This window comes from Cavia porcellus, unplaced genomic scaffold (genome assembly GCF_034190915.1).
Source record: "Cavia porcellus strain 051 isolate PalLab524CR breed Dunkin Hartley unplaced genomic scaffold, mCavPor4.1 scaffold_14, whole genome shotgun sequence".
Classification (NCBI taxonomy): domain Eukaryota; kingdom Metazoa; phylum Chordata; class Mammalia; order Rodentia; family Caviidae; genus Cavia; species Cavia porcellus.
Window position 1 is genome coordinate 64,366,495 of NW_026947497.1, and position 25,761 is coordinate 64,392,255.

Here is a 25,761-nt window from a genome sequence, read left to right on the forward strand (position 1 = left end):
CCTAAGTGCCTGCCTGGCAAGCACAAAGTTGTAAGTTCAATCCCCAGTTTAAAAAAAAGAAAAAAGAAAAACCAAAACAGAAAGAAAAGAAAAAAGAAATATTTCTTTTCATGATTGCTAGACACAATTTGGTCTTCTATATCAAATATTCTATCCTGACATTAGCTCATTCTGCTGCATGTACCTTCAATAGAATCTTCAATCTCCTGGATATCTGTCTGAATCTCTTTCATGGATTCCATTTTGTTCATATGTTGGGCATTCATCATTTTCCTGAGGTCCTATTTTTAAAAATCTTTGTCTGTTCTTGAACAACCAACCATGTCTTTCATTATGGTCACTATCTCTGTAGTTATCAGATAAATTATCTCCGATTTGATTTTTTTCTAACACCTCATTTTTCTGCTTTTTACTTCTGCTGTTATCACTTCAGAGAGTCCAGGTGGGTGGCTTTCAAACTGCTCCACCTCATTTCCCCCTGGTGAGCTGGAAGTATAGAGCTGCATCTTGCTTAAGTGTCTTCTCATTTTTTAAAGTTTGATTCCTGGCTTGATGCTTATAAATTGCTTATGGTGAGTAGCTTTATTGCTAGTTCTTAGGAAATGACTGCTCCTCAAAGGTGTCTTCCAGGTGTAACTGGCTTTTGGTTTTGAGTCTGTTGCAGGATCCTATCTCTTCAATTTATTGGGATGATAAGTTACTGCCTATTTGGCTCAGGCCCTGGTTCTTGGGCACTGGTCTATAGTACTTTTTATGGCCCTTAGGCAATCTTACCCTTGGCATACCATGAAGAACAAATAATTACAATAATTAGTATCATGTGGACTAAAGAAGAACAATCAGCAATAACAATAGCATCAAACACAGCCTAAAAAATGACCAACTATCGTAACTATTACTTTATCACCTTTAACCAAATGAACTAGATTTGCTGCTATATAAAAGAATCTAAAACAATCCAGAAAGAAGCCCCTTGTATGGCAATTTTACCCTCAGAGGAGAAAATTTTAAAGGGGTCAAGGGGGAAAAGATAGAAGAAGAAGAGATTAGAAACAAGACTGGAGGGTGAAGAAAGATCATGCAAACTTTGGGAAGCTGGTAAAGAGGACAAGAGGGAAAGAGAAAAGGAAAAAATAAAAAGAACAGAACAGAACAACAACAACAAACTAGAAACAAGGTTCACACTAATATAAAAACAAGAACAAACGAAGAAAGAACAAAACAAGCCAGGAGTAGTGGTGCACACCTGTAATCCAAGCACTCGGGAGGCTGAGGCATGAGGATCGCTGGGAGTTCAAGACCAGCCAGGGCTACAAAGTGAGCTCAAGGTCAACCTCAACTGCATAGTGAGACCTTGTCTTTTTTTTTTTCACTTTTTTTTTTAATTTTCAAAGTATACAACAGAACAAGTCAGAATAAAGCCAACTAAGATCGTACAGTGAAATTGGTACAGAACTTCACAGCAGGTTACCAGGATAACAGTAATAGGTATCACAGTATATTTTGTTATCTTTATAATAGTTGTTCTTTCAGTCACATATATCAAAATGAGATGAAATATAGAACACTATAGAACTTATCAAAACAGAATATTGAATAGAGCAGTACCATTAATTAGAAAAAAGCAAAACAGTAATAAAAATATTTGCCTTCAAAGAAATGGTAGAAGGAAGTCCCCCTTATTTGCTATTGTCAACCTGCCAGGAGATGCTCAGATTTCTGTTCCCCATTTGCTAATGGGGGCGGGGAGAAGGAGGATAGGGGAAGTGGGATATTTGACTCTAGGCTATGTAGCAGTAGGTTCACAATTGCTAAGCAGGGAGGCAGGATGGTCATTTGTTTTCACAGTCCTCAGTTCCAACATGGTGTGGATCTCAGGAGACATTGCTGGTTCTCCCCCTGGAAGGGCTGCAGTGGGCCATACTGCTGCCGCTTACCAGGGAGGGGAGGTGTTTGCTTGGCTTCCCAGAGTCCTAAATTCCAACATGGCGTGGATCTCAGGAGACACTGCTGGTTCTTCCCCTGGAAGGGCTGCAGTCTTGAGACCTTGTTTTAAAAAGATCAAAAACAACAACAAAAATAAAATAAAAACAAGAAAAGGAATGGAAAGTAAAAGTCCATTTCAAGGAGTGTTTCTGCTGTCACTGGTAGACAAAGTGAGCAGACAGAGTCCACATTTAGTAATCCAGCAACTCAGCTGTAGAAATATGGTGGGGTATTGGATAATCCCGGCAAGCCTGCACCCTTCATTCCACAGAAGTTCAGGCTGGTTTCTGGCTGTTAGACTGGAAGCCGATTTGTTCAATCTGAAACGCCCTGTGCCTCCTGGCAGTGTGAACTCAGCTCCTTGACCTCCTGCTGGCCTGAACTTGGCTGCCTCACCCTGACACTGGTGGCCACTAGATGGAGCCAACCCATAGCTGTGCTGAGTTCTGAGCTCAGTCTGCCCCTCTCCAAGATGGCTCCGGCCAGGCCAATTGCCCTCTCCTGCAGGATGTCTGAACCCAAATAACTCACCAGGCATTGCAGTCTGCTTGGTCCACTGCTCCATTCCAGTGGTGCATTTCTGCATGGAGGCCTCTGGGGTCACCCAGGTCCAACACATGCCTCCCACACAGTGAGTCAGGGCTCAGGGAGAAAGAGCCACCTGCCACCACCACCTCTTATTCTTCATCCTTCCTGTGGGCTTCTGTTCTCCCTTCAAATCTTTGTTGGGCCTGGGGACCCACCTTGCTCTTTCTCTTCCTCCCTTTGCTCTATTCCAACCTCTGGACACCAAATCTCGAAGAGGCTCATTCTGTGCTGCTGGCCACTCCACTATTTTCCCGGAAGTCTAGCCATGGCTTAGTCTGAGCTGTGCATCTTCCTCACATGTAAGAGTCTCTCTTTATTCTTCCAGGTTGACACATTTCCATAAAAAGGGCTCCTCCCTTTGTATGGCTGGAAAGTTGAGCTGATTAAAAATGCATCTGATTGGGGCTGGAGGTTTAGCTCAGCGGCATAAGCACCTGCCTTGGAAGCAGGCAGTCATGAGTTCGATACCGATAAAAAGGAAAAAGACACACAAAAAAATTCCTTCTACATTGCTATTTTTGTTAACAACGATTTGTATTTAATAGAGAAAACTCAAACATTTTGAAAGAAAAATGTCACCTTTAGTTTTACCCTGAAACAATCACTTTTGGTATTTTGGTCCTTTAAAGTCAATATATATGTATGGAGATATGTCTTTCTTTAAGTTTATTGGTACATTTTAGATATATAAATGATCACATTCATTTCTATAGAACTGGGGATACAGCTCAGCAGCACTGGTACCTGCCTGACAATCATGAGGTTGTGAATTTGATCCCTGGTACCCCAAAAAAGGATTATTTCTATAGTGTCATGACTGATTGATATGCTAAATAACTTTTTTTTTTTTTTTTGGTACTGGGAATCAAACTGAGGACCTTTACCCTTGCCTGGCAGGCACTGTACTGCTGAGCTGTCTCCCAGCCCATGTTAGGTATCTTCTCCACCATAACTGCTGAGTTAGAAGAGATTCAGAGGCATCACCCTTCCTTCCTAGTTGCCTTCCCATTCTGGGACCTTTAACGAGGTTGCACAGACACTGCTTGAATTGTCAGGGGCTGGGAGCCACGTTGGTCCCATGGCATCCACCCCAGTAATGCAAACTCTTTCTTTCCATTTTTCCTCCTGAAATGACAAAACAGTCTTCCCCCTTTGGATTTAACCTGTGTTGAATGTCTCTAGCTTCTGGGCATATTCCCTGCTTAACAATTTTCAGAGCCTTTTAAGCTTCTGGTTATCTTCCTCTGAGCTCTGAGGTGTCTGGTCACATAAAACTAACACTGTCCACGATGGCTGTGAGGTTTTTTTTTTTTGTTTTTTTTTTTTTTGTTTTGTTTTGTTTGCAGTTTCCCCTCTCTACTAAATCAACTTTTGGTCTAAAAAAGCCATCACAAATGGAGTGTGGTGGAACACACCTATGATCCTAGCACTCTGGGAGGATGAGGCAGGAGGATCAATCTCAAGCACAGCCTAGGTAATTTAGTGACTTACTTACTAAAAAAGGCTGAGGATGTAGTGCAGTATGACAACCCTGTGTTCAATCTCCAGTACCACCCGCACACACACTAAAATTAAAAAGTCCATTACTGTGACCACTAAGTGGAGAAATACAATGTCATCCCAAATGCTACCTTTTGATGCACACAATTCATTTTGAGGGTGGAGAGGAAGCTGGTACTGTGTATGCAAAATTAGCCATTGTGAATTCCTGAGGGAGTCACGTGGACAGCCAGGAGAAGAGTGTCTCAGGCAGAGGGAACAGCATTGTAGAGCTAACTGGCATGTTGGAAGGACAGGAAGGAAGCCAGAGTAAGCAAGAGGGACAGAAGAGGAGACGATGGCTGAGAAGCCACAGTGAGCCAAGCATGGTGGCACATGGCTATAATCCCAGCACTTGGGAGGCTGAGGCAGGAGGACTGCCATGACTTTGAGGTCAGGCTGGACTGCACAGTAAGTTCAACGTCATCCTTGACAACATACTGAGTTCAAGACCAGCCTGGATTACACAGACAGACCTTGTCTCATTGGGCAGAAGCAGTGAAAAATGGCTAGATTTTGAATAGAATAGGAAGGAAGGTACAGCCTGGTGAATCTCTTGAAAGGTTCAATGTCGGGCTGGGGATTTAGCTCAGCGGCATAAGCGCGTGCCTTGCAAGCTAGTGGTTGTGAGTTCAATCCCCGGTACCGCTAAAAAAAAAAAAAAAAAAAAAAGATTCAGCATAGACTGAGAGAATAAGTGAACTATGAAATGAAGAAATTTAGCTGAGCAACTGGAGTGCGACAAGGGAGTCTCCAGGTAGAGCATGTTCAGAGGGACAGTTAAGCAGTCAGTTTTGAACATGTTGGTTTGTAGATATCTGTATTATTCATTCAGGTGGAGACATCAGGTCAACAGTTGTCTGTGCAGCTTTGGCGTCTAGAAGTGTGGTTCAGATAGAGTACATTAAATTGAGAACTGGGCATACAGTTGATGTTTAAAACCATGAGACCGAGTCAGGCATGGTGGTGCACACCTGTAATCCACATACTTGGGAGGCTGAAGCAGGAGGATCACAAACTGAAAGCCATCCTGGAGTACACAGTGAGTTCCAGGTCAGTCTGAACTACAGAGTGAGACCCTGTCTCAACTCCTCCATAAAACAAACAAACAAATAACTAACACAAGAAAGAGGCTAAGTGAGGTCACCGAGAGAGTGATCTCCCTGTTTCAGTCCATAACCAACTGGCTCCAAGGCAGGGTGGCATGGTTAAGGGTAACAGTTGAAGGTGGCAGAAGGCAGCAAAAGCAACAAGAGTAAAAAAGGTGGGAAGAGGAGAAAGCTTTTTTCCTCCCTTACATAGTAAGCAGGCTACCACCCCCCAGGGTGCATGTAGCACTCAGACCATCTCCATTCCCTCCCCTTGCACAGGCTGAGAATGTTTACAGAGTGAGGACCCTGGCTCCCTGCTAAGTTGCTTAGTTAAAGTTCTAAACTTCTTAAGTTGACACAATGTATCAGCCATTACAATCCACCCCTTGTTAAAATGGCCATTTCTTTAAACTGTTAAACTGTAGATACAAAGACATGCTTATTCTTATTATTTCACAACTTGAACATTGTAACACAGGTTTAACCATCCTTAACAACCAGTATTAAATCTATGGACACTATATTACATTAGAACCATAACAATCTGCCCCTGCATCCCAAAGACTCATGTACTTCCCTTTATGGAAAATCCTGCCTGGAAACTGTGATGAGGTTTATAGGTTTCTTCACTCTGTCTATGGTGTCTCTTGTACACACTTTCAGTTTCCTCCTCTCCATCTCACCTGTACCTCAGGCCATCTTTTCCATTCTCTTTCTCCTAAGCAATCGAGGTCTCCTCTCCTCTATCTTTGCAGTCTATGGCTTTACTGGAGCTTCTTTTATGGCCAGATTCACAATGTTTTAAATTATTCTGTTGGGCACTTTGCTCTTGATGCTCAACATAGATCTGGCTAAAAGCCCTCAACAGGGTCTACGTAGTCCAGGCTGGCCTCAATCGTGCAGCAATCTTCCTGCCTCAGCCTCCTAAGTACCTAGGCTTATAGGTATGAGCTATCGCATCTGCCTGGCCAGTTCTTTCTTTACTACAGTAATCCCAGCACTGTGGGAGGCTCAGACAGGAGGATCACGAGTGTGAGTCCGGCCTGGGCAATTTAGGGACTTGGTGAAAGTGCCTCAAAAAATTAAAGAACAAAATTTTAAAGGTCTGATACGGATAGAGCTCAATGTGAAAACCCTGGCATCAATTCCCAGTCTGGGGAAAAGCCCGCCTCTCTGTAGTGGGAATATGTTTGCGTTACCTCCTCTGTCCTGCTCATGGAATTGAAAATCCCTTCAGGTGTGATCTGGATGGCCAAATTGGCGTGGCAGGAGCAGCTCTCTGAAATGACGAGCGTCGCTGACACGGGGCCTCCACTTTTCTGTCGCACATGTGCATGTGTGCATGCCTGTGTGCTCGTGTATTCGCGTGCACACCCATGGACTGAGCCCCATCCTGGTTTATTCGCCCGGCTCCGCCCACCCTGATGATCACTTGTTTTAGGTTGTGCAATGCTGATGCGCATTCGAGGCCTGAGTGGTGACAGGTGACCCAGAGACAGCCGGCACCCACTGCCACTGCCTGGCTCCACTTAACCCAGCTGCAAACCACAGGCTCAGTGATAAACTCTGCAGGGCAGAATGGCCAGCAAGGCCAGGCCGTGCCAGCCACTGCTGGGTTCTGGAGGGGACTCCACAAACAGCTGCTGCCCATGACCCCAGCCTGATACAACCCTGTCTCTATGAAGCCCCCAAGACCTAAGAAGCCCAAATAGTCCTGGGAAGGGTAGAGGCAGCAGGGATCAAAATCTTTGGCCCAGAGGTTCCCATAGCGATTTCGGGACTGTAATCAGTCAGGGAAAGAGAAAAGTGGTGGAGGCAGGGACAGGGAAATGCTCTGATTTCTTCAACAAAACCCATGACCACCTGCTGCTCACTGGCAGGTGAGAGGGTTCCTCCGCTAAACTGCACAGCTGAGAGCTCTTACCGCTGCTCTCATGCCAGGACTGTTCTCATTTCAAGCCTCTGTATTTTAAGATGACCATTTGCCTTTCAGCCATCTCCTCCTGTTTGGTAATGTGTGTCCCCTCCTGGCACTTGGGGACCACGCCAAGCAAAGCCCCTTGCTCCCGTCCCACGTAGCAACCTCCCCCCACCCCTGATGTGGGGTGCTGTTATGTTTCACTTCCTCTTTAGGTGAGAGGACCTGGCTCTTCCATGCCTTCCCCACATACATGGCCCACAAGCTATACTTCACCCACTGGATGTGACCTCATAGCTTTGATAGGACTGTGTCATGGTTGATACAGTCTGTCAATCTGAAAATTTAGAAGTTTAACTAGGAGACAGAGCAGGAAACCAAGGTCCTTATTTTTTTATTTTTTTTTTTTTTTGTCTTTTTCCTTTTTATCGGTACTGGGGATCGGAACTCACGACTCTCTACCTGCAAGAAGGCAGGTGCTTATGCCGCTGAGCTAGACCTCCAGCCCCCTCTTATTTTGTAAACATCCTTATCCAGTGCAAGAGGAGGGCGCAGAGATTTTATGAGTGCTACACCAGCCCTGGGCAGGGAGATATGCACAGTATAAGGGAGGAAAAGAGGCTTGCTCCTTGCTCATTTTTCCTCTGGCTGCTTTTGCTCTTCTGCTAACTTTAAGTGCTGCCCCGGTGCCATGCCACCCTACTTTGGAGCCAGCTGATTATGGACTGAAACCTCCACAGACAGTGAGCTAAATGAACCTTTCCTTCCTTCATTTTGGGTATCAGGTATTTTGTCCCAGCAACTACAGAAAAGTAACAGGCTTCCAGGTGACCAGGCCTCCTCTTGTCCCCAATCCCGGCAGCACAGGTGAAGCATACAGAGAGGGCTTAAGGCCACGGTGAGCTCTACAAAAACAGAAGTGGGTGTGAGAGATCAGATTCCAAGGAAGCCCTGATACCTCACTTGCCGGAAAGAGACTGTGTCACCCATCCTGGGATGCCTCCTCCATCCTGGAAGCCACTAGAGACCTGAGGCTTGTCTTCAGTGCAAAGCAGTTGGTCAGCTCTTTCCCTTTCATGTGACTGAGTGCACAGCTGCACGAGAACTTGAATGGGGAGTAGAGTCTTCCCTTCCCTGTTCACCCACAGCAGCAGCACCCCATTCCTATCCTGACCTGCTGCCAGGCATGGGTCATATTCCTCTCCAGGGTGGTTGCCAAGGTAGGAGGGCCTCCTGCTGCCTTGCCTGGCTCAAAGACACAGAAAAGATGCCCCTAGAGAATGGATGATCTGTGGGTGCTATGGGAAGCAGGACGCTTGAGACCAAGCGCTCCTGGAGCTGGGGAGGGAGGAGGGCTGAAGAGAGCCTGGCTAAGCTATTCTTTTGCTTCCTATTAAAAACTCAGTTCTAGGGGCCGGGGATTTAGCTTAGTGGCTTAAGTGTGAGATCATGAGTTCGACCCCGGTACCAAAAAATAAATAAAATGAAATAAAAACTCAGTTCTAATCCCACCCCATTCAGAGGGAAAGATGTCCTTTCAGATGGGAAATAAAACAAAGTTGTTGGATTAACACTAAAAAGTTCAAACCAGAAAGTGATTTTATCCTGTCCGTGCATGTAAGACAGCAAATCAAAATTGAGGTGAGCATGGGTGGGCCACAGGACGCCCCTCCCGGCATGCGGGCTACCACAAGTTCCCCAGCTGCAGTCCCGAGCAGGTAGGCGGAGCTCAGGCAGGTGCTTCTCGGCTCCCCTACAGCAGCTGGAGTTGAAGGCCCCTCCAGGGATTCGTGATGCTACTATTTTCTGTGGGCCTGCTGGAGGCCCATCATGGTTTTCAAGTAATTTTGCTGGACAAAGAAAAGGAGTGAGAAGAGGAATTGATCAGGAGATGTGGAGTAAACAGGAACTGAGGAACTGTGTGTCCCTCATGTTCACCTTAGTGTTCTTATATTACACACACACACACACACACACAGACACACACACACATAAAAGCCACCATGACCAATTCCACAAAATAGGAAGGTTTTTTTTTTTTTTTTTTGGTACCAGGAATTGAACTCACAACCTTGTGCTTACCAGGCTTGATCTGCTGCGCTAAATCAACATAGGAAGATTTCTGACCTTGAAAAATCTGATCCTATATATCTCATATACGACTAAATAAATGCATCAAAGTTTAAATGGTTCAAGTACCACACTGCGTAAAAAGTTAGTGCATGGCCTTGGCAATTTAGACCTTGTCTCGAAATAAAAACATTTAAGAGGCGGCAGCATATACCTTAACGGAAGGTCTAGGTTCAATCCCTGGTATTGCAAATAACAAAATAACAAGGGCTGTGGACTGTAGGTGAGTAGTAGAGTGCCCTAGGTTGGACCCCCTTGTAACTGCAAAAAAACATGTGTCACAAACAAAAAACTGAATTCATCATGGAGTCTGGGACTATAGTTCAGTGACAGAGCACATGCACGTTCTACCAAAACCAAGTTTTAGAGGAGACCGAATCTTACTATATCCCAGGCTGGCCTCAAACTCATGAGCTTCTGTCTTAGCCTCCCAAGTACAGGGGTAGAGGCCGTAGGCACATTCTACTATGCCTAGTTTATAAAAAGTGTTTTAAAAAGAATGAACTCCCTCAGGGCTGCCCTGTAAGTCTCTGCTATGTAAAAGCTGCCTCAGGGCACAGACTGCTGGGCTCTGGTGCCAGCCAGGGCCTTACAGGAACAGAGTCTGCCTGCTCCTGCCCACCGGCTCATCGTGGCTGCTGCTATGTGTGGCTCATGCCCGGTCCTGCTTGACAGAAAAGTGGCCTCAGGGGACCCTGGGGCCCTGCTGTCAGCTGTGAACCACATGTGGCCAGGGTTTCCAAGACCCCCTCTGCCAGCCTATCCTAGCCTGGATCTCCCCGGCAGGCCCCAGCCAACCCTGACCTCTCGGAGCAGAGCGCAAGATTTGGGGGGTTCCGGTCATGAGTTCCCTGACTCCCTGTGCTCTTGTGACAAGAACCTCCCCAGTTACCTTCTGTTCTGTTTTGACTTTGGCGTTGATGAAGGGAATGGAGTCAGGCGCCTCGGGCAGCACCGTCTGCTGAAGCTGGCTGAACTTGTCCTGGTCATCTTCTCCCTGGGTGAGGCCCGGCCCAGGACGGTCCCATCAGCCCAACCTTGTCAGGTTATGCCCACGGCATCTCGCAGTCCTACAGCCCCTGAATGTGTCAGGCTCCCCACGCACCCCAGGAGCTGCCACCTGGGCAGGATGAGCCACCTCGGGAGGTCAGGAGAGGCCAGAGTGATGTCTGCCAGTAACCAGTCCCTGGCTCTGCCTGCACCACAGGCTGGAGAATCCACCTGCACTGCCAAGGTGGGGGGACAAGATTCCAAGACGAGGGGTGCTGCTGCTGGTCCGTGCCCACCCCTGTGCTGCTCACCAGAGACACGACCCTGTTAACAGGCACCATGCCCGGCCGGATGCTGCTACCCAGGCTCATCACCGCCTGCATGTCCTCGGGGATGACAAAGGATTCGTTGTACCAGATGTCAAATTCTGCCAGGTGGAGGGAGACAGCACTGTGAGGAGGGGAGCCCCCGGGAAGGGGCAGAAAATGGCCATGAACCCATCTGCTCTGTACCTGTTACAGGCTCCCCCGTTCATCTCCTGCCCCAGAGTTTCCACCTTCTTCTCCATATTTACCCCTAAGCCTGCAAGCCACACACTTGAAGCCCTGTCCACCCCTCCTCCCATGCCTGGGCAGCTCTTGGGACACTTGGACCTTAGGCTGCGGCCTTCCCATTCTCTCCTGGCCTGGGGGTCACCAGCCTTCTCAGCCTGCGCACCCATGAGCAGGCGCTGGCGACACTGATCCACCAGGCGCTGGCAGTACTGGATCTCAGCCCTGAGGTCACGCAGGTCTTGGTACTTGCTGCGGTACTGCTTCTTGAGGTCTTTGAGCTTCAGGATCAGCAGGAATTCCTCCTCGTCAATGATCATCAGCCCCTTGTTCTCATACTCGCCTGCGGTGGAGTAGGGAGGAGATCACAGTGAGGAGGGGCAGGGACTGGGGGTGTAGCTCAGCGGCACAGTGCCTGCATGGCAAGTGGAAGGTTGTGAGTTCGATTCCTGGTACCAAAAAATACAAGGAGGAGGCAGCCCCTGGGGTGGACAGGGGACTGGAGGCAGGGCTGGCGCAGGCAAGGAGGTGGCCAGAGCACAAAAAGGATAAGGCGTCAGGGCATGTCCTCAGGGAGGGCAGCTCACAGCAGCAGCACCTTATTGAATGAGCAGAGGGAGGTGGAGATGGCCATGTGCCATGCTTATTTTGGTGTTAAGTCTATTAGCCAATGATATTCACTTTTTTGACTTTTTTATTTAGAGAGAGGGTCTCACAGTGCAGTTCAGGGTAGGCTTGAACTTGTGAAGATCCTCCTGCCTCAGCCTCCCAAGTGTGGGAATTATAGGCATATACCACCACACCCAGCCTTAGCTGAAGATACTTATTAAGTAACCCTATTATATAATGTGTTTTGATATAAATTATATACATGAAGCCAGGTATGTTGGCACATACCTATAATCCAGCACTCAGGAGAGTGAGGCAGAAGGACAACCATGAGTTTCAGGCCAGCCTGGGCTACACAACGAGTTCAAGGCCAGCCTGGACAACATAGTGAGACCCTGTCTCAAGCCACCACCACCCCCCGAAAAACTATATACATGAACTTCCATCACTGGGTAGAAAAATGGGGCCCTTGTACGGGGCTCCTTATTTATAACAGTGGATTAAAACTTTTGAGAGGAAAGACCCAGAAACAATTTTTATATTGATAGATACAATTTTTTTTGTCTTTTTGAGACAGGGTCTTGCTATGCAGTTCAGGCTGGTCTTGAACTCACTTTGTAGCCCAGCCTGGTCTCAAACTTGCAACGATCCTCCTGCCTCAGCCTCTCAAGTGCTGGGATTACAGGCATGCACCACCATGCCAAGATGACACAATTTAAAATATATATATATATATTTAAAATTATATATTTCCTTTTTTCTCACCCTTTGGAAATGTCTGTTTCAGGTCTATTTAGGAACAGAGTGCACATCAGAATAGTGTGCATGCACTTGTTTTCAATACATCACAAGGATCTGAATATTCACAGAGGGGCAGAGGGTAAGGAGGCCTTGCTGGGCCCTTGCCAGGTGCCCTCCCAGAGGACCTGGCCTGGCACAGGTTCGGCACAACCTCTCCCGCGTCTGTCCTGTTTCCTGGGCTCTGCCCTCAGGCCAGCACAGGCAACAGAGGTCAGGACTGGCAGTGCGGCATTGATAGTGTGTCCCTGGCCTACTGGTTCCCCCAGGGCTTCTTGTGGTGACCCAGGGGTGAAGGCTGCACCCCAGTGCTCTCTGCTGGCCCCTCCTGTCTCTAGTGCTCGAGTCTGGCCCCCTGGTGCCAGGTGACCCTGAGACCCTAGCACCTTCACCTTGCTTCTCCCGTAGTGACTTCTGGAAGTTCAGCGCCTCCTTAGTCACATCAATCTCCCGCTTGACTGCATTGATGCGCTGCGTGGTCTCACTGGCCCTTTTCTTCCGTTCATTCAAGATGGCCTTGTTTTCTTTGAAGATGCGGTTGATCTCACTACCTCGCTCGTTCTTGAAATCTTCAAAGGCCAAACTCCTGGGGGGCGGGGTGCTGGGCCTGGGGACAGAGGGGAGGCCAAGGAGGAGACAAGCAGGTGGCAGTCTTGCAGGTGATGGCTACTTTGTTTTTCTTCCTTGGGGCTTCTGTGGGCAGGAGGCCAACATCCTGGGTACCACCTACTGCCCTACCCCAGGCCGGAGCTAAGGCCCATCATTCCCCGCTTTCACTTTACCCAGCCCACAAGGACACAGGCTGATGCAGAAAATGAGGACAGCAAAGGTAGGACACAGGCCACACACAAACCCACTCATTATCTGTTGGCACCCACACTTCTTTGCTATATCTCCATGTGGGGGTTTGTTATGGTTTATGTCACTGGCCCCCAAACCTCATGCCTTTGCATTGTGCATTTGTGATTGGTTCATTGTCTAGTACTTGGATTGATGGTGTCAGTGCTACATCCACCTAGGGGTGGAGCCAGGATGTGGTATAATGGCAGGAAGAAGGTGCATCTCTCTCTTGCTGGTTTCTGCCTTGCTGTTTGCAGCCACCATGAACTGCGGCCCTGCCATGCCACCCTGCCTTGGAGCTAACTGAATAGAGACTAAAACCTCCAAAAACTATAAAAAATAAACTTTTCCTTTCCCAACTTTGGGCATCAGGTATTTTGTCTCAGCGATCAGTAAAAAATAACTAAGAATTCAGCACCAGGAGTGGGGCCATTGCTGTGACTATATCTGACCATGTTTTTCGAGAGGCTTTAAAAATGGCTTGTGGGCAGAGTTTGAAAAGGTTCACATGTGTCACCTGAATGCATAGAGCTAGAGCAGCTTAAGCTGTTCTATAAAAGAGATTCTGGTCAGAGCTCAAGAGACCAAAAGGCTGATAAAAAGCCTGATGTCAAAGACCAGGCTTGGGAGGTTTCTTCTGGGAATAAGGACTGCATTGGTTCTTAGACTCCCCATGATGTGTGTTATGGCTCGGCAGAAAGTTTGTCTATATTTTGCTCATGCCCAGAGACTGCCTGACACTGAGATTAAAGACAATAGATTGACTAATCTGGCAAAAAAAAATTTCAAGGTAGTCAAATGTTGAGGCTGTGGCATGGCTATTGTTGGGGGCTTTTAGCCAGATACGTTACAAATCGAGAGCAAAAAGCTCACCAGGATAATTTAAAATGAGTTTATTCATTTAAAAAAACTCTAGTAAAGCTATAAATTATAAAGATAAAACTGAGATTTTGATTGTTAAAAGTAAAAAAATTTGCTCCAAAAAAAAAAAAAAAAAGCTACAGAGTACCATGCTCTAAAATGGCAACAGAGGCCACATGAGGTTCCAAAATGGCAACAACATAAAAAAACTTTTCTTCACAATCAGGTTCACAGAGCACAGAGCCCAGTGATCCAGGCAATTGACCTCTATAGCCAAAAAAAAAAAAAAAAAAAAGCCTGGCTACTGTTCCAGCTGGCAGCAAACCTTGGTGACATCCACATGGCACTGATTTTAGATGCAAAAATATACATAAATTCTGAGGGTAAGATGGCTTCTTGCTCAATTACAAAGGGCCTGAAAGACAAAACAGTGTGCCCCTAAAAACACAAATTTATAAAGATATAAAGATAAGGGGCTGGGGATTTAGCTCAGCAGCGTAAGTGCCTGCCTTGGAAACAGGCAGTCGTGAGTTCAATCCCTGGTACCGATAAAAAGGAAAAAGACAAAAAAAAAAAAAAAAAAAAAAAAAAAAGATATAAAGATAAAGCCAAAGATACAATAGAGACCCCAAAAAAGCCAAAAACTTACATCATCCAAAAAAAGCTACAAAAAGTAAACAGAGAAGTTTACAAAAAAAAAAGTTGTGAGAGCTGATATTCCTAAAAGTGCTATGGGGATAAAATCACCCAAGCCTTTTAGAGCTTACAACCAGATTGCGTCAAATGCTGAACATAAAAGTCTAAAACTTAATGTTCAATCTGCTAGATGTTGGACTTACTTTGTTTCCAATGCTTTATATTCCGCTGTTTGTAACTTTTAAAATGATAATGTTTATCTTGTGCCTTTACATTTCAAAAATGTTTAACCTTGTTTCATTTATACAAGGGGTTACAGTTAAGAGTTTGCCACAGATACCAAAAAAATCTTAAAACTTAGACTTCTCAATAATGCTAAAAATGTTAAGACTTTGACAACTCTTGGAGAAGGACTAAATGTCTTTGGTATAAAGGATGTACATGAGTCTTTCGGGGCCAGGGGTAAAATGTCATGGTTTATGTCAGTGGCCCCCAAGTCTCACGTCTTTGCATTATGCATTTGTGATGGTTCATTGTCTAGCGCTTGGATTGGAGGTGTGAGTGCTACACCAGCCTAGGGGTGGAACCAGCATGCAACGTAATGGCAGGAAGGTGTGTCTTGCTCTCTTGCAGGTTTCTGACTTGCTGTTTGCAGCTGCCATGAACTGTGGCCCCGCCATGCCACCCTGCCTTGGAGCCAATTGACTATAGACTAAAACCTCCAAAAACTTTAAGAAATAAACCTTTGCTTTCCCAATTATGGACATCAGATATTGGTTATTTTTTATTGGTCTCAGTGACCAATAAAAAATTGGTCACTGAGACCAATAAAAAATAACTAAGACAAGGTTCTTTTTTCTTTATCTGTTTTTTTCAGGTCTCACTACATAGTCCAGGCTGGCCTTGAACTCTGTGTAGCCCAGGCTGGTCTCAAACTTGTAGTGATGCTCCAGCCTCAGCCTCCTGAAAGCTGGGATTACAGGCAGACACCACCAAACCAGCTGATAGATTTTTAAATGGCTGAGGCCATGAAGTATATATAATTTTACATCTTACTTTTTCACAGAGAAATCCTTTCATGCTATCATCTCTTCAAGAATTCTAGTTACTGTGATATAAGATGAAGTACTGGATGAGAGGATGCAGATTGATGTTGGCAACTCACTTTGAAATGCACCAAAACTATTTTTTTTTTGAGACAGGATATTACTTTGTAGTGCAGGCTGGCCTTGAGCTCACTCACATAGCCCAAGTTGGCTTCAGACTAATGGTGACCCTTGTGCCTCAGTCTCCCAAGTGCTGGGATTCCAGATGTGTACCGAGTGTCTGGCTCACTACACAACCTAACTTGTGTCAATATCTGAAATACACATGGGCTGGGGAAGCTATTCTTCATACACACCTTTGCATGAAGGTCAGATACTTTGCTTAACACCCTTTCTCCAATGTCACCTATTGAAGGTGTTTGAAGTGTTTTTTAATTTTTTTAAGACAGCGTCTCACCATGTAGTTGAGGCTGGCCTTGAACTCACTTTGGAGCCCAGGCTGGCCTCCAACTCGTCAACTCGTGGAGATCCTCCTGCCTCAGCTTTTCACAATTAATTTTTCAGTTGACACTGAAATGAACATCTTTTTGTATAAATCTTGTCTATACCTCTGCGTCCTTAGACTGGATTCTCAAAAACTCAATTTTTTTTTTTTTTTTGTCTTTTTCCTTTTTATCGGTACTGGGGATCGAACTCACGACTGCCTGCTTGTAAGGCAGGTGCTTATGCCGCTGAGCTAAATCCCCAGCCCCAAAAACTCAATTATTAAGTCACTAGAGAGATGGATGGAGGAAAAGGAAGAAGTTACACTCCTACCTTGAGAATGTGGTACTTTCACTGCTTATTTATGTAAAAGACATATAACTTTATTTTAGTAACTGCCACGAGGAGGGGTCTAAATTCCATGTTGAATTGTGTGCCTTGGATGATCGCTATGATTGAATCCTTTTGTGTGTGTCTAAGTCATCTTTGGACATACATGGAGTTTTACTCTTGCCCCCTATTTCCCATCTCTCTGGCTGCACTAGGCTCCACACGGAGGCTTACACTCTGTCTGGGTTGCTCTGGTGCAGGAGCCCCTGCTGATGGTTACCTGGGCGGGCGTGGCTCCTCCTTTGGGGAACTAGACACCTGAGGCTCGATGTTGGAGGTTTCCCTCTCCCGGGAAGCCGAGTCCTTGACATCCACCTCCTTGACAGGCAGGACCAGCTGGGTTTTAGAGGTGGAGACTGTGTCCAGGTCCTTGAGACTCAAAGGGCTGCTGCCACCTTCCTTCTTCAGTGAGGAGCTGAAAGAGAAGGAAAGGGAACCCCACTCCCTCAGCTTGTATCTTTTTGCTTTGGCTTTGTGGGTGACACTAGGGCCTTTTGTTTGTGCCAAGCAAAGCCCCCACTACTGGCAGCTCCTATCACGACCATGTCCTTGGGCAGAGTGTGACTTCGAGCCATGCAAACAGGAAAGAAGAGAGGTTTTCTTTCTTCACCAGGACAGGGTCCCTGCAGGGTCCGCAGACGTGGGCAGGTTGACACAGTCTCCTCAGCCTTCAAGCAAGTGGCCCTGTGGAGCAGGCTGCAGGCTACCAGTGCCCCCAGGGCAGTTGAGGCTTTAGTCACATGGGTGTTCCTGGGAAGTCCTAGCAGAGCTCTTGCCCAGAGGGGCATCAGTCTGTGGTCCAGGGGTAAAATGGGAGGAGTCTTCCCTGGGGCTGTGACCAGTCAAGGTCCCATGCTTCCCACCTGCGTCAGTGTCAGTGTCAACTCAGCTCCTGGAAAAGCTGGCCAGACAGAGAGGCTTGGATGTGACTGGCTCTCCCGAGGAGGCAGCAGGCAGCTAGCATCTTCTGCCCCCTGACACCTGCCTGCATGTGACGGTTTTCCGCAAGCCACTTGGGCTAGGTGCAGGGAGGGACAGCACTGACTCATGGATCCTCATGACACTCCAGTCACTCTCAGGCTGTCATTATTGCTCCCACTTGAGGGACAGCTCTTATGGCTCCTCTGGGTGTTTTAGGTACAGAGCAATGGGGGGAGACCAGTCTCCCTTCACAGCTTGCACCCTCGTTTCCTTCTCTGCAGCACTGCCTTGGGGGTGCAGGGTGAGCACTCACTAAGAGACCCTGACCATTGTTCCCACCTTGCATGTGTGACAAGTCTTGTCTGAAAGGTGAGCTGGGGGCATAGGTGACTGAGTGCCAGAAAGGACTGTGGTGAGGGGCGGGTGCCACCTGAGGTACCAAAGGATGAGGTCCTCCCTGCAACATCACCCCCTCAGTGGTCGTGGCTTCTCCTGTGGAGACATCAGCTCCCATCTCCCAGGGCTGCTGTGAGGCTGAGACCCCAGCCAGGCCCTACAGAGTTAGTGATGTTCACTGTAGCCACACGGCTGCACCAGGGGTGTTGGGGGACAGTGTGTGTCTTCCTTTCCACTCACCGGGGAGGCTGGTGCCAAGCAGGCAGAGCAGGGACATTAGTTACCTCAGCTCTTTGAAGATCTTCTTGGCCTTGGCTTTCTTCCCAGGCTTGGTAGAGAAAGGGATGATCCCAAACGCAAAGCTCTGCCCGTCAGACTCACCAACTAAGTGGCCGTCAGCATCCACAATCCCTGCCTAGACAGTGAAGCAGGTCAGGGGTCACAGGTGAGATGAACATTTTGGGTCCCTCAGGTGACACTCAGGGTTCTGTCCACATCATGGAGCAGACACCTCACATGCCAAGACCTGGGAACAAATGGCTGCTCTCCAGGTCACCTCCCTACTCATCCATCCCCAAGGATCCTAAGACCCGTTTCCAGCCTAATTCCGGGAACTGTCTCGTTTATTATTAGCCACATCTCCAGTTCATGGAAAGCACTTTTCGGTTCCAGGGTGATTTGTTCCCCAGCTCTGGTTTTATGCATGACACCTGTTGCCCCCACAGAGGGCTGCGGATGGGGAATCTGGAGCGAGTGCTGCTTGCAAGAGGCAGCACGTGCACCTTATGGATGGCGGAAATGGTTGCAAAGTCGTTCTTGTCTATGAGGGTGTACTTCCGGCGTAAGGTAGACTCCACTTCCTGCTCTTGTTGACTGGGGAGATGAAGAGAAAACACTTTGCTTGCAGGCTGCACTGATCCCAGGGGGCAGGAACCAGTACTAGGATTAGAGGTCTTTTGGGTGAGACCCCTTGAAATGGTGCCACCAGCTTCAGTGCACCACTCAGCAAGAGCTGCTGGGGTATGTGCTCATCTTCCCCTGAATCAACCTTGCCCCCTGAGGGCAAGGCAGGGAAGAGCCACAAGGTCCTGGTTGGGGCCCACACAGGGCTGGGGTGCCACAGACTTCCTGTCCTACCGATAGGCCCAGTGAGCCCCAGGAGCAAGGTGCACTCCCAGGACTCAGATCTGGCTCCCGGTAGAAGAGAGAAAGGGGTGTTTTTAGGGTGAGCACCCAGGGCTTGGGAAAGGAAAACAGCAGCCTGGGGAAGGAGTGGGGAGGGGTCCAGGGAACCCCTCACCTCAGAATCACCCGGAACTGGTTGAACACCTCCTGGATCTGTCTCAGGCTGATTATCTAGGATGAAGACAGCAAGGCAGAAGTCAGGACACTGCCCCTGCCGCTGGAGGCTGCATCTGTTAGTAGAGGTCTGGCCTCTGCCTTGAGAATGGGCTTCTGCAGACCAGCTCTCAGCAGAGGTGGTCATGCCTTCTCTAGCGCAGAAAAGTCCCCGACGGACAGCTTTCCTGTGAAGTACTTGCTGGGGCTGCGAAAACCGCTTTTCCTAAGTGCAGATCTCTACTTCTTGAAAATACTTTCTAAGGTAAAAAAATTGAACAAAATCTATTTAATTGGCTCTCTCCTGCTTCTAAAAAGTTCAGTCTGCCATCTGCAGATGGAGCCCACAGAGGCACACATGCACACACGTGCATACACATCTGTAGAGAAAGGTTACTGGTTTCTCTCTTGGCCCTAAAGCCTACAAGCACTGCCCTCAACTGAGGGCCAGTTTGAGGCTCCCCTGATTGGGAGGCCACAGAGCCCACCTTTGTAGTCAGCCTGACTTTGAACCTCTAGCCAGGGTGACCCATGTGGCTTCCTGGCAAGGGCTTTCATGGCCTACACAGAAAAGTGTCTCCCCCTGAGGAGTCTTCCGTCTCCCTGTTCTCAACCTGCTCCACCATGGACCCTGGGGTCCTCCCTGCAGACAGCCAGCCTGACCTCTGGCCTCTAGCAGCTGCCCCTCGCCAGGCTGCTCCTTGGCTGCTACACATGGGAGGTCCCTGAAGGGCTGAGGGTTCCCCCCAGGACTCTGGCAGGGAGGCAATCATGCTGGGATTCCACTTTGTGAGTCAGCTCCTCCTGTACCTCATGGCTGCGCCATACAACCCGAAGCCTCGGAACCCCAAATATGGAAGCTGAGACCAGGGTGGCCAAAAGGATCCTGACACCAGGGGGCCAGCACTACCCCCCGCCACGGTCCCCACTTGGTGCCAGGTTTCAATCAGCAGCATACACACTGGGTGTGGCCGGGACAGGGCCTGAGAGCCCCAGGCCAGCTGGGCGCAACAGCCCCACAGAGGGCTCCTTACGTCGATCTCCTCCAGAGTTCCTTCCAGGTACCTCCGCACCTGGGAGTTGATCTCAGCAATCTGGACTTCATCCATGGGGTCGTAGGTCACCACAGGGCGGCTGCACTGGAGGAAGAGGAAGAGAGCCTGGTGATAAGCAGGGAAACCCCAAGCCCAAGCAGGCATGCAGGGGACATCCCGACAGCCAGACTGGGGGCTGCTCTGCTGCCAGGGCAGTCTTTGTTTGCTTCAGCTTCCAGTCCTGGCAGACAGTACCTGACCCAGAAGCCAGGGGCCCAGGTCAGAACACGATGGGGTAGGGAGAAAAAGGAAGGCTGTAGGACAGGGGGCTGGTACTCTGGACCCCAAGGCTCTGCCAGCTGAGACTGAACAGACCACAGGGGCCTTTGGGGCCATAGTATCAGCTGAGGGCGGGGGTTCCCAGCTCTGTGCCCGCAGTTGCCCTCCCTTCCCCCCCTACCAAGCTGTTGTGCACGGCCAGCTCCTGCTTGAGTAATGCCAGTTCCTTCTCCAGGTTCTTGACCATTCGCTGCCAGGAAACACAAAGGGTGGGGAGGTGAACAGAGAGGTGGCCCCTCTTCCCTGTGTCTGTGCTTAGACACCCTGGGCAGTCTATGCTCGTGACTTCTGGGCCCATGCTCAGCACTCTACATCTTCCCCAAGAGGGAAGTATCTGGGGCCCGAGGGGACCAGGCCTTTCCCACTTGCTCCCAAGGGGACAGGGACAGAGCAGGCTACAGAGCCACTTCACTAACAAAGCCAGGTCTGGGGACAAGCGCCTATGATCCTAGCACCTTAGGAGGCTGAGCCAGGAGAAGTATGGGTCAGCACAGCAAGACCTGATAAAAAGTAAAAGATAAAAAAAGGGAGAGTTCAATGGTAGAGGGCCCCTGGGTGCAGTCTCTGAAAAGAGGAGAGGACTTTAATCCCCTGCAGTCTCCAGGCTCCTCCTAGATCCTGCAAATGATGGCCTTTTCCTTACAGCCTAAGGGCTCCAGCATACTTTCTTTTCTGGTTTTTGTTTTGAGACTAGGTCTTGCTAACTTGCCAAGACTAGCTTTTAAATTTTCAACTCTCCTTCCTCAGCCTCTTAAGGAGCTGGGAGTACAGGCATGTGCCGCCCACCCTTGGGTGCTCTCTGTGCACCTTTCCTGCCTTTCACCATTCTCCAGCAGTGACCACACGCATCCCCTCTGATTTTCTGCTGCTGTGAACCATGCCGTGAGAACATGTTTTACTGGACTTCTCTCCCCTACAGATTTCCGCAGGCTGACCTATGAGGCTTAATCCTCTGTCCCCACACCTCCTCTCCCCTGTGCTCCACTGGCCCACTCTAGACCCACCAGACTGGAGCACTTGTCCCCTGCATGCTTGTCCCCTCTGCCCAGGAGGCTGCTTCCCCATTACCACAGTTTATGCCCAAACTCCCTTAAAATCTTCACTCAATTAAAGCAGGGCATGGTAGTGCCCTCCTGTAATCCCAGCACTCTGGGAGGCTTTGGGCCAGAGGGTCACAATTTAGGTTTTAGTGAGACCCTGTCTAAAAAAATTAAGTAAGGGGTTGGTGAGGTAACTCACTATAAATATTCTGGGTTCAATCTCCAGTACAGAAAAAATAACTAACTAAATAAAAGCCTTCTAAATTAGGTGTATTCGTGTTACCAGATCTACGATTGCAATCCCCTTCTTCCCTCGGTACCACCATTTTCTAAAATTTCACCCTGATTTTCTCATACTGTGTGTTACCCTGTAACTTCCTCTAAACCAGCTTTCTGCAATGAGAATGGATATCTATGTTGGCTGGTATGGTGGCTGAGAGTCACATGTAGCCAGCAAATGCTCGGAAGGATGGCTATTGTGGCTGGGTTTAATATTAAATAGCCACTTGCTGCGGGCATGGTGGTAGACAACTATAATACCAGCTCTCTGGAAGCTGAGACAGAAGGATCACCTGTGAGTTCAAGGCCAGCCTGGGCTACACAGCAAGGCCTTGTCTCAAAAAATAACAAACAAACAACAACAACAAACATATGTGTGAGTAGCAGTGATTGTATTTTTTTTTCAGGAATCAAACTCAGGACTTTGTACTTGCCAGGTAGGTGCTCATGCTGCTGAACTAAATCCCAGAACCCCCTCCTTTTTTTTTTTTTTTTTTTTTTAGACAAGGTCTTGACATATAGTCAAGGATTCAACTTACTATGGACTCCAGACTGGTCTGGAACTCATGGGCATCCTCTTGCCTCAGCCTTCCCAGGGTGTGCAACCATGCTTGGTTTTCCTCTTTTTAAGTGGACTCTCTTATAGCAATGGTGCGCACCTTACTCATGAAATCCATACAACAGTCTTGGCCTTCTGGCATGTCTGCATGTCTGGACAATTTTTTGTTTGGCAGTCATAGGGATTGAGCCCAGGGCCTTGTGCAAGGAAGGTGCTCCACCACTAAGCCTGCAGCCAATCTCTCTTTTTTTTTTTTTTTGTCCTTTTCCTTTTTTATTTCTTTTTCTTTTTTCTTATTTTATCGGGGATCGAACTCACGACTGCCTGCTTGCAAGGCAGGCGCTTATGCCGCTGAGCTAAACCCCCAGCCCCATGCAGCCCATCTCTTGCAGATGGAGAGCTGACCAGCACACACAGGAAGCTGAGACAGAGACTTGTGTTTCTGTTCACACAGCTGTGTATCCCAGGTGCACTGAAAAACGCCTGGCCCATGCTCCATGGCTCTGGGTAAGTCAACAAATGAGACATTTCCAGAAGCAGAATTGCGAACACACTGACATTTCAGAGCAGTGATGGCCTTTCAAGGATACAAATAGCCCTCTGTGGCATGCATGCCATGGATTCCTCGTCACTGTTCTAGAGATACTCAGTGTCTCCCATCCTGGGACTTCATCCTGAGAACCCTCACTGTGAACAATGGGGTGTCCTTTCGTTGTCATAAAATGGCCATGGCAGGGAACACCTGACACCTGGATCCTGGAACTAGCGGCCCAAGCAGTGTGCAGTCCACATTTTTCTGGCCTGGCAAACCAATGGTCTTCTACCCTGTCCACTTGGCAATGAGCCTCTCTTCTATTCTGTACCTTGTCCACCTCTCTTCAGTTATGTCCCTCTCACATAGTGAGGGGTCACAACCCAAGGCCAGAGCTTGCAGGGCAGAGTCCTGATTAAAGACCAGCTCTTGGCTCAGCCCCGTAGAAGCCCATGTAGGTCTCCCTGAGGTGTGGACTTCCTGTGGGCTGAGGGGGAAGGTGTGATGGTGGCCCAATCATCCCTGTCCTTCTCCTCCCAGCGCTAGAAAGTACATCATGCCCCAGGGCAGGGAATCCAGCTGAGCCTTTGGGAAACCCTGACATCCAGGCTCAGCCTCCAGGCTCCAGCTCACACTGCTGAACATGACAGCCACTTCCCCTGGCGATTGGCAGGAGTCACAGACTCTCAGGTCACAGGTAGGAAGCCTATCCAGCTAAGTAGCTCCTTGATTTGACCAGGGGCATTGTTAGAATGGAAAAATGCCTTAGAAATAGCAGACGCATGTATGTCCTCGAACAGCCAGGGTTTGCTTCCTACATGTAATAAGGATCATTCGGAGCCCTGCTTCAGGCCTGCACCAGGCTGCAGGGCCACCCTTGCCGTGGCTACTCTCCTTGGCCTGCAGGCTTGCTTTGTCCCAGCAGAGTCTACTCGGCCAGGGTCACAGGTGATGACATGACAGTCCTGCACCGAGGGAACTCTGACACTGAGGGAACTCTGACAAATGAAAGGTAAGACCAGCTCCAAGGCCAGGTGGGCATAGGGGTGCACACTGTAATCCCAGCACCCCAGAGTTCATAGCCAGCCTGGACACAGAGGGAGCCCCTGTCCCAAAAACCAAAGCCAAAAAGAAATAAAGCGCCACTGCCGCTCTGTAGGCATGGGACGGTGCCAGTTGATATTTACTGAATGTTTATTCCATGACGGCAATGTATTCAGAGGTTTCTACACATGGACCTGTTCTTTGCAAAACCCCTTTGAAAGTGGGCTCTATTAATTCTATAACTTATCAGTGAACAAACAAGCTCAACAGGGCTTTTTGCCAAGGATATGCAATTAATGAGCAGTCCTGAAACCAGGGCCAGGGTTCTTCACCTTGGTGCCGGCAGATCTCAAAGGACAGTGGCTACCAAAGCATCACCGTTGGGAAACCTGTGGAAAACGCATGTCCCCAGGCCACCCTAGACAGACAGAATTAGGAACTCTGGAAACTGACCCTGACCTCAGCGAATTGGCCCAGTGAGGCAGATCCAGCTCAGGTTTGGAAGTCACTGCTCTCAGCTGCAGCCCCTCGAACCCTGGATTAGGTTCACAGAGCTACGTACCCATGTTTTCTTTCAGGACTCTGGATCTGAAAAGTTTAGCTGTTTGTTGTGAGCTAGGGCTGAGGCAGGAGGATGCCTCTAAGGGCTATGTGGTGAGTTCAAGGTCGACCTGAACTCAGTGAGTTACACAGTGAGACCCTGCCTCAAAACACAGAGACCAACACAAACACCAGCCTGCTCTAAGGAAATCTCAGGGCACCCAGAGTTCCTGGGCCCCACATGTAAAGTGGGTGATAGGCAGCCCCTCCCTATCCCCGCATAGAGAGGGACTGGGTCAGGGCCAGGAGGCAGGCAGGCTGGGGGCTTCCTTCCTGCCCCAGCTGGATGCCTACACAGGAACAAGCCCCACATGCATCACCCCACGGAGACTTGGCCGTCCACAGCCGGAGCATCATACCACAGTACCTCGGCATCGTACTTTTCATTGACTGCAGGCTCAGTCGTGACCAGCTTCATCCTGCTGGCAAAGCGCAGTGAAGACAGCTGGAAAACAAAGTGGACGTCAGGGGGCTCCCCACTCCAGTGAGGCCCCAAGAGAAAGAGGCGCTGGCTGCTGTTCCTGGGCTTCATGTTGGCACGTGGGTTCAATCCCAGCACCAAAGGCTGAACATTAATAAAAAAAAAAAACATTAACGGGTTCTTGGGGTGGGATCCTCACAGACAGGGGCAGATGCCGAAAGGACACACATTGCGGGGTCCTCTACTGCATGGGAGGATCTGCACCTGCAGCCACTCTACTTCTGGGCTCCCTCTCCCCTCTCCTCCCAGCTCATCTACCTTCTCCTTCCCACTTTCTCCCAAGGCCCAGCTGCACACAGCCAAAGCCCTCTGTTCTTCCCACCTGAGGTGTCTCTGCCCCTTCCACAAAGCACTGTGCACCCTTCAGGAGGGTGGCCCTGCCCTCCTTTACGGACTCCTACTTCTCTGGGTCTGGATCAGCACATCCAACAGAAATGTAATGCAAACCACAAATGCACGTCTTTTTTTTTTTTTTTTTTTTAAAATCTTTTTATCGGTACCAGGGATTGAACCCACGACCACCTGCTTGCAAGGCAGGTGCTTATGCCGCTGAGCTAAATCCCCAGCCCCCACAAATGCAAGTCTTACTCACAATATATACACAGATGTACATGTGTACTCATGTGTGTATCTGTATGTGTGTCATACTAGGGATTGAACCCAGACCCTCACATAAGCTAGACAAGCTCTGCCACTTTTTTAAAAAAAATTTTATTTCGAGACAAGGTCTCTCTAAATTGTC

The 25,761-nt window shown here is 48.5% G+C and overlaps 1 protein-coding gene across 8 annotated transcripts in view; it reads right to left on the reverse strand.

Annotated features, from left to right (window-relative positions):
- Positions 1–8,658: 8,658 nt before the first annotated feature.
- The window catches only part of Kif9 (kinesin family member 9), a 37,917-nt gene continuing 20,814 nt past the window's right edge, over positions 8,659–25,761 (reverse strand). For 6 of the 8 annotated variants that reach the window (XR_010051592.1, XR_010051593.1, XR_010051595.1 and 3 more), the window contains 11 exons: positions 24,906–24,983; positions 20,606–20,674; positions 20,146–20,250; positions 19,074–19,129; positions 18,556–18,646; positions 18,058–18,188; positions 16,677–16,871; positions 12,593–12,807; positions 10,960–11,136; positions 10,145–10,669; positions 8,659–8,972 (listed from right to left, as the gene is read on the reverse strand). Coding sequence is in view for 2 of the 8 variants with exons in the window: in XM_063261078.1 (XP_063117148.1) it covers positions 10,239–10,249; positions 10,358–10,669; positions 10,960–11,136; positions 12,593–12,807; positions 16,677–16,871; positions 18,058–18,188; positions 18,556–18,646; positions 19,074–19,129; positions 20,146–20,250; positions 20,606–20,674; positions 24,906–24,983 (1,440 nt within the window). In the remaining 6 variants the exon portion in view is untranslated. Of the gene's footprint in view, positions 8,973–10,144; positions 10,670–10,959; positions 11,137–12,592; positions 12,808–16,676; positions 16,872–18,057; positions 18,189–18,555; positions 18,647–19,073; positions 19,130–20,145; positions 20,251–20,605; positions 20,675–24,905; positions 24,984–25,761 lie in introns of those variants that run through there. The other 2 variants (XM_063261081.1, XM_063261078.1) reach the window with 2 other exon arrangements.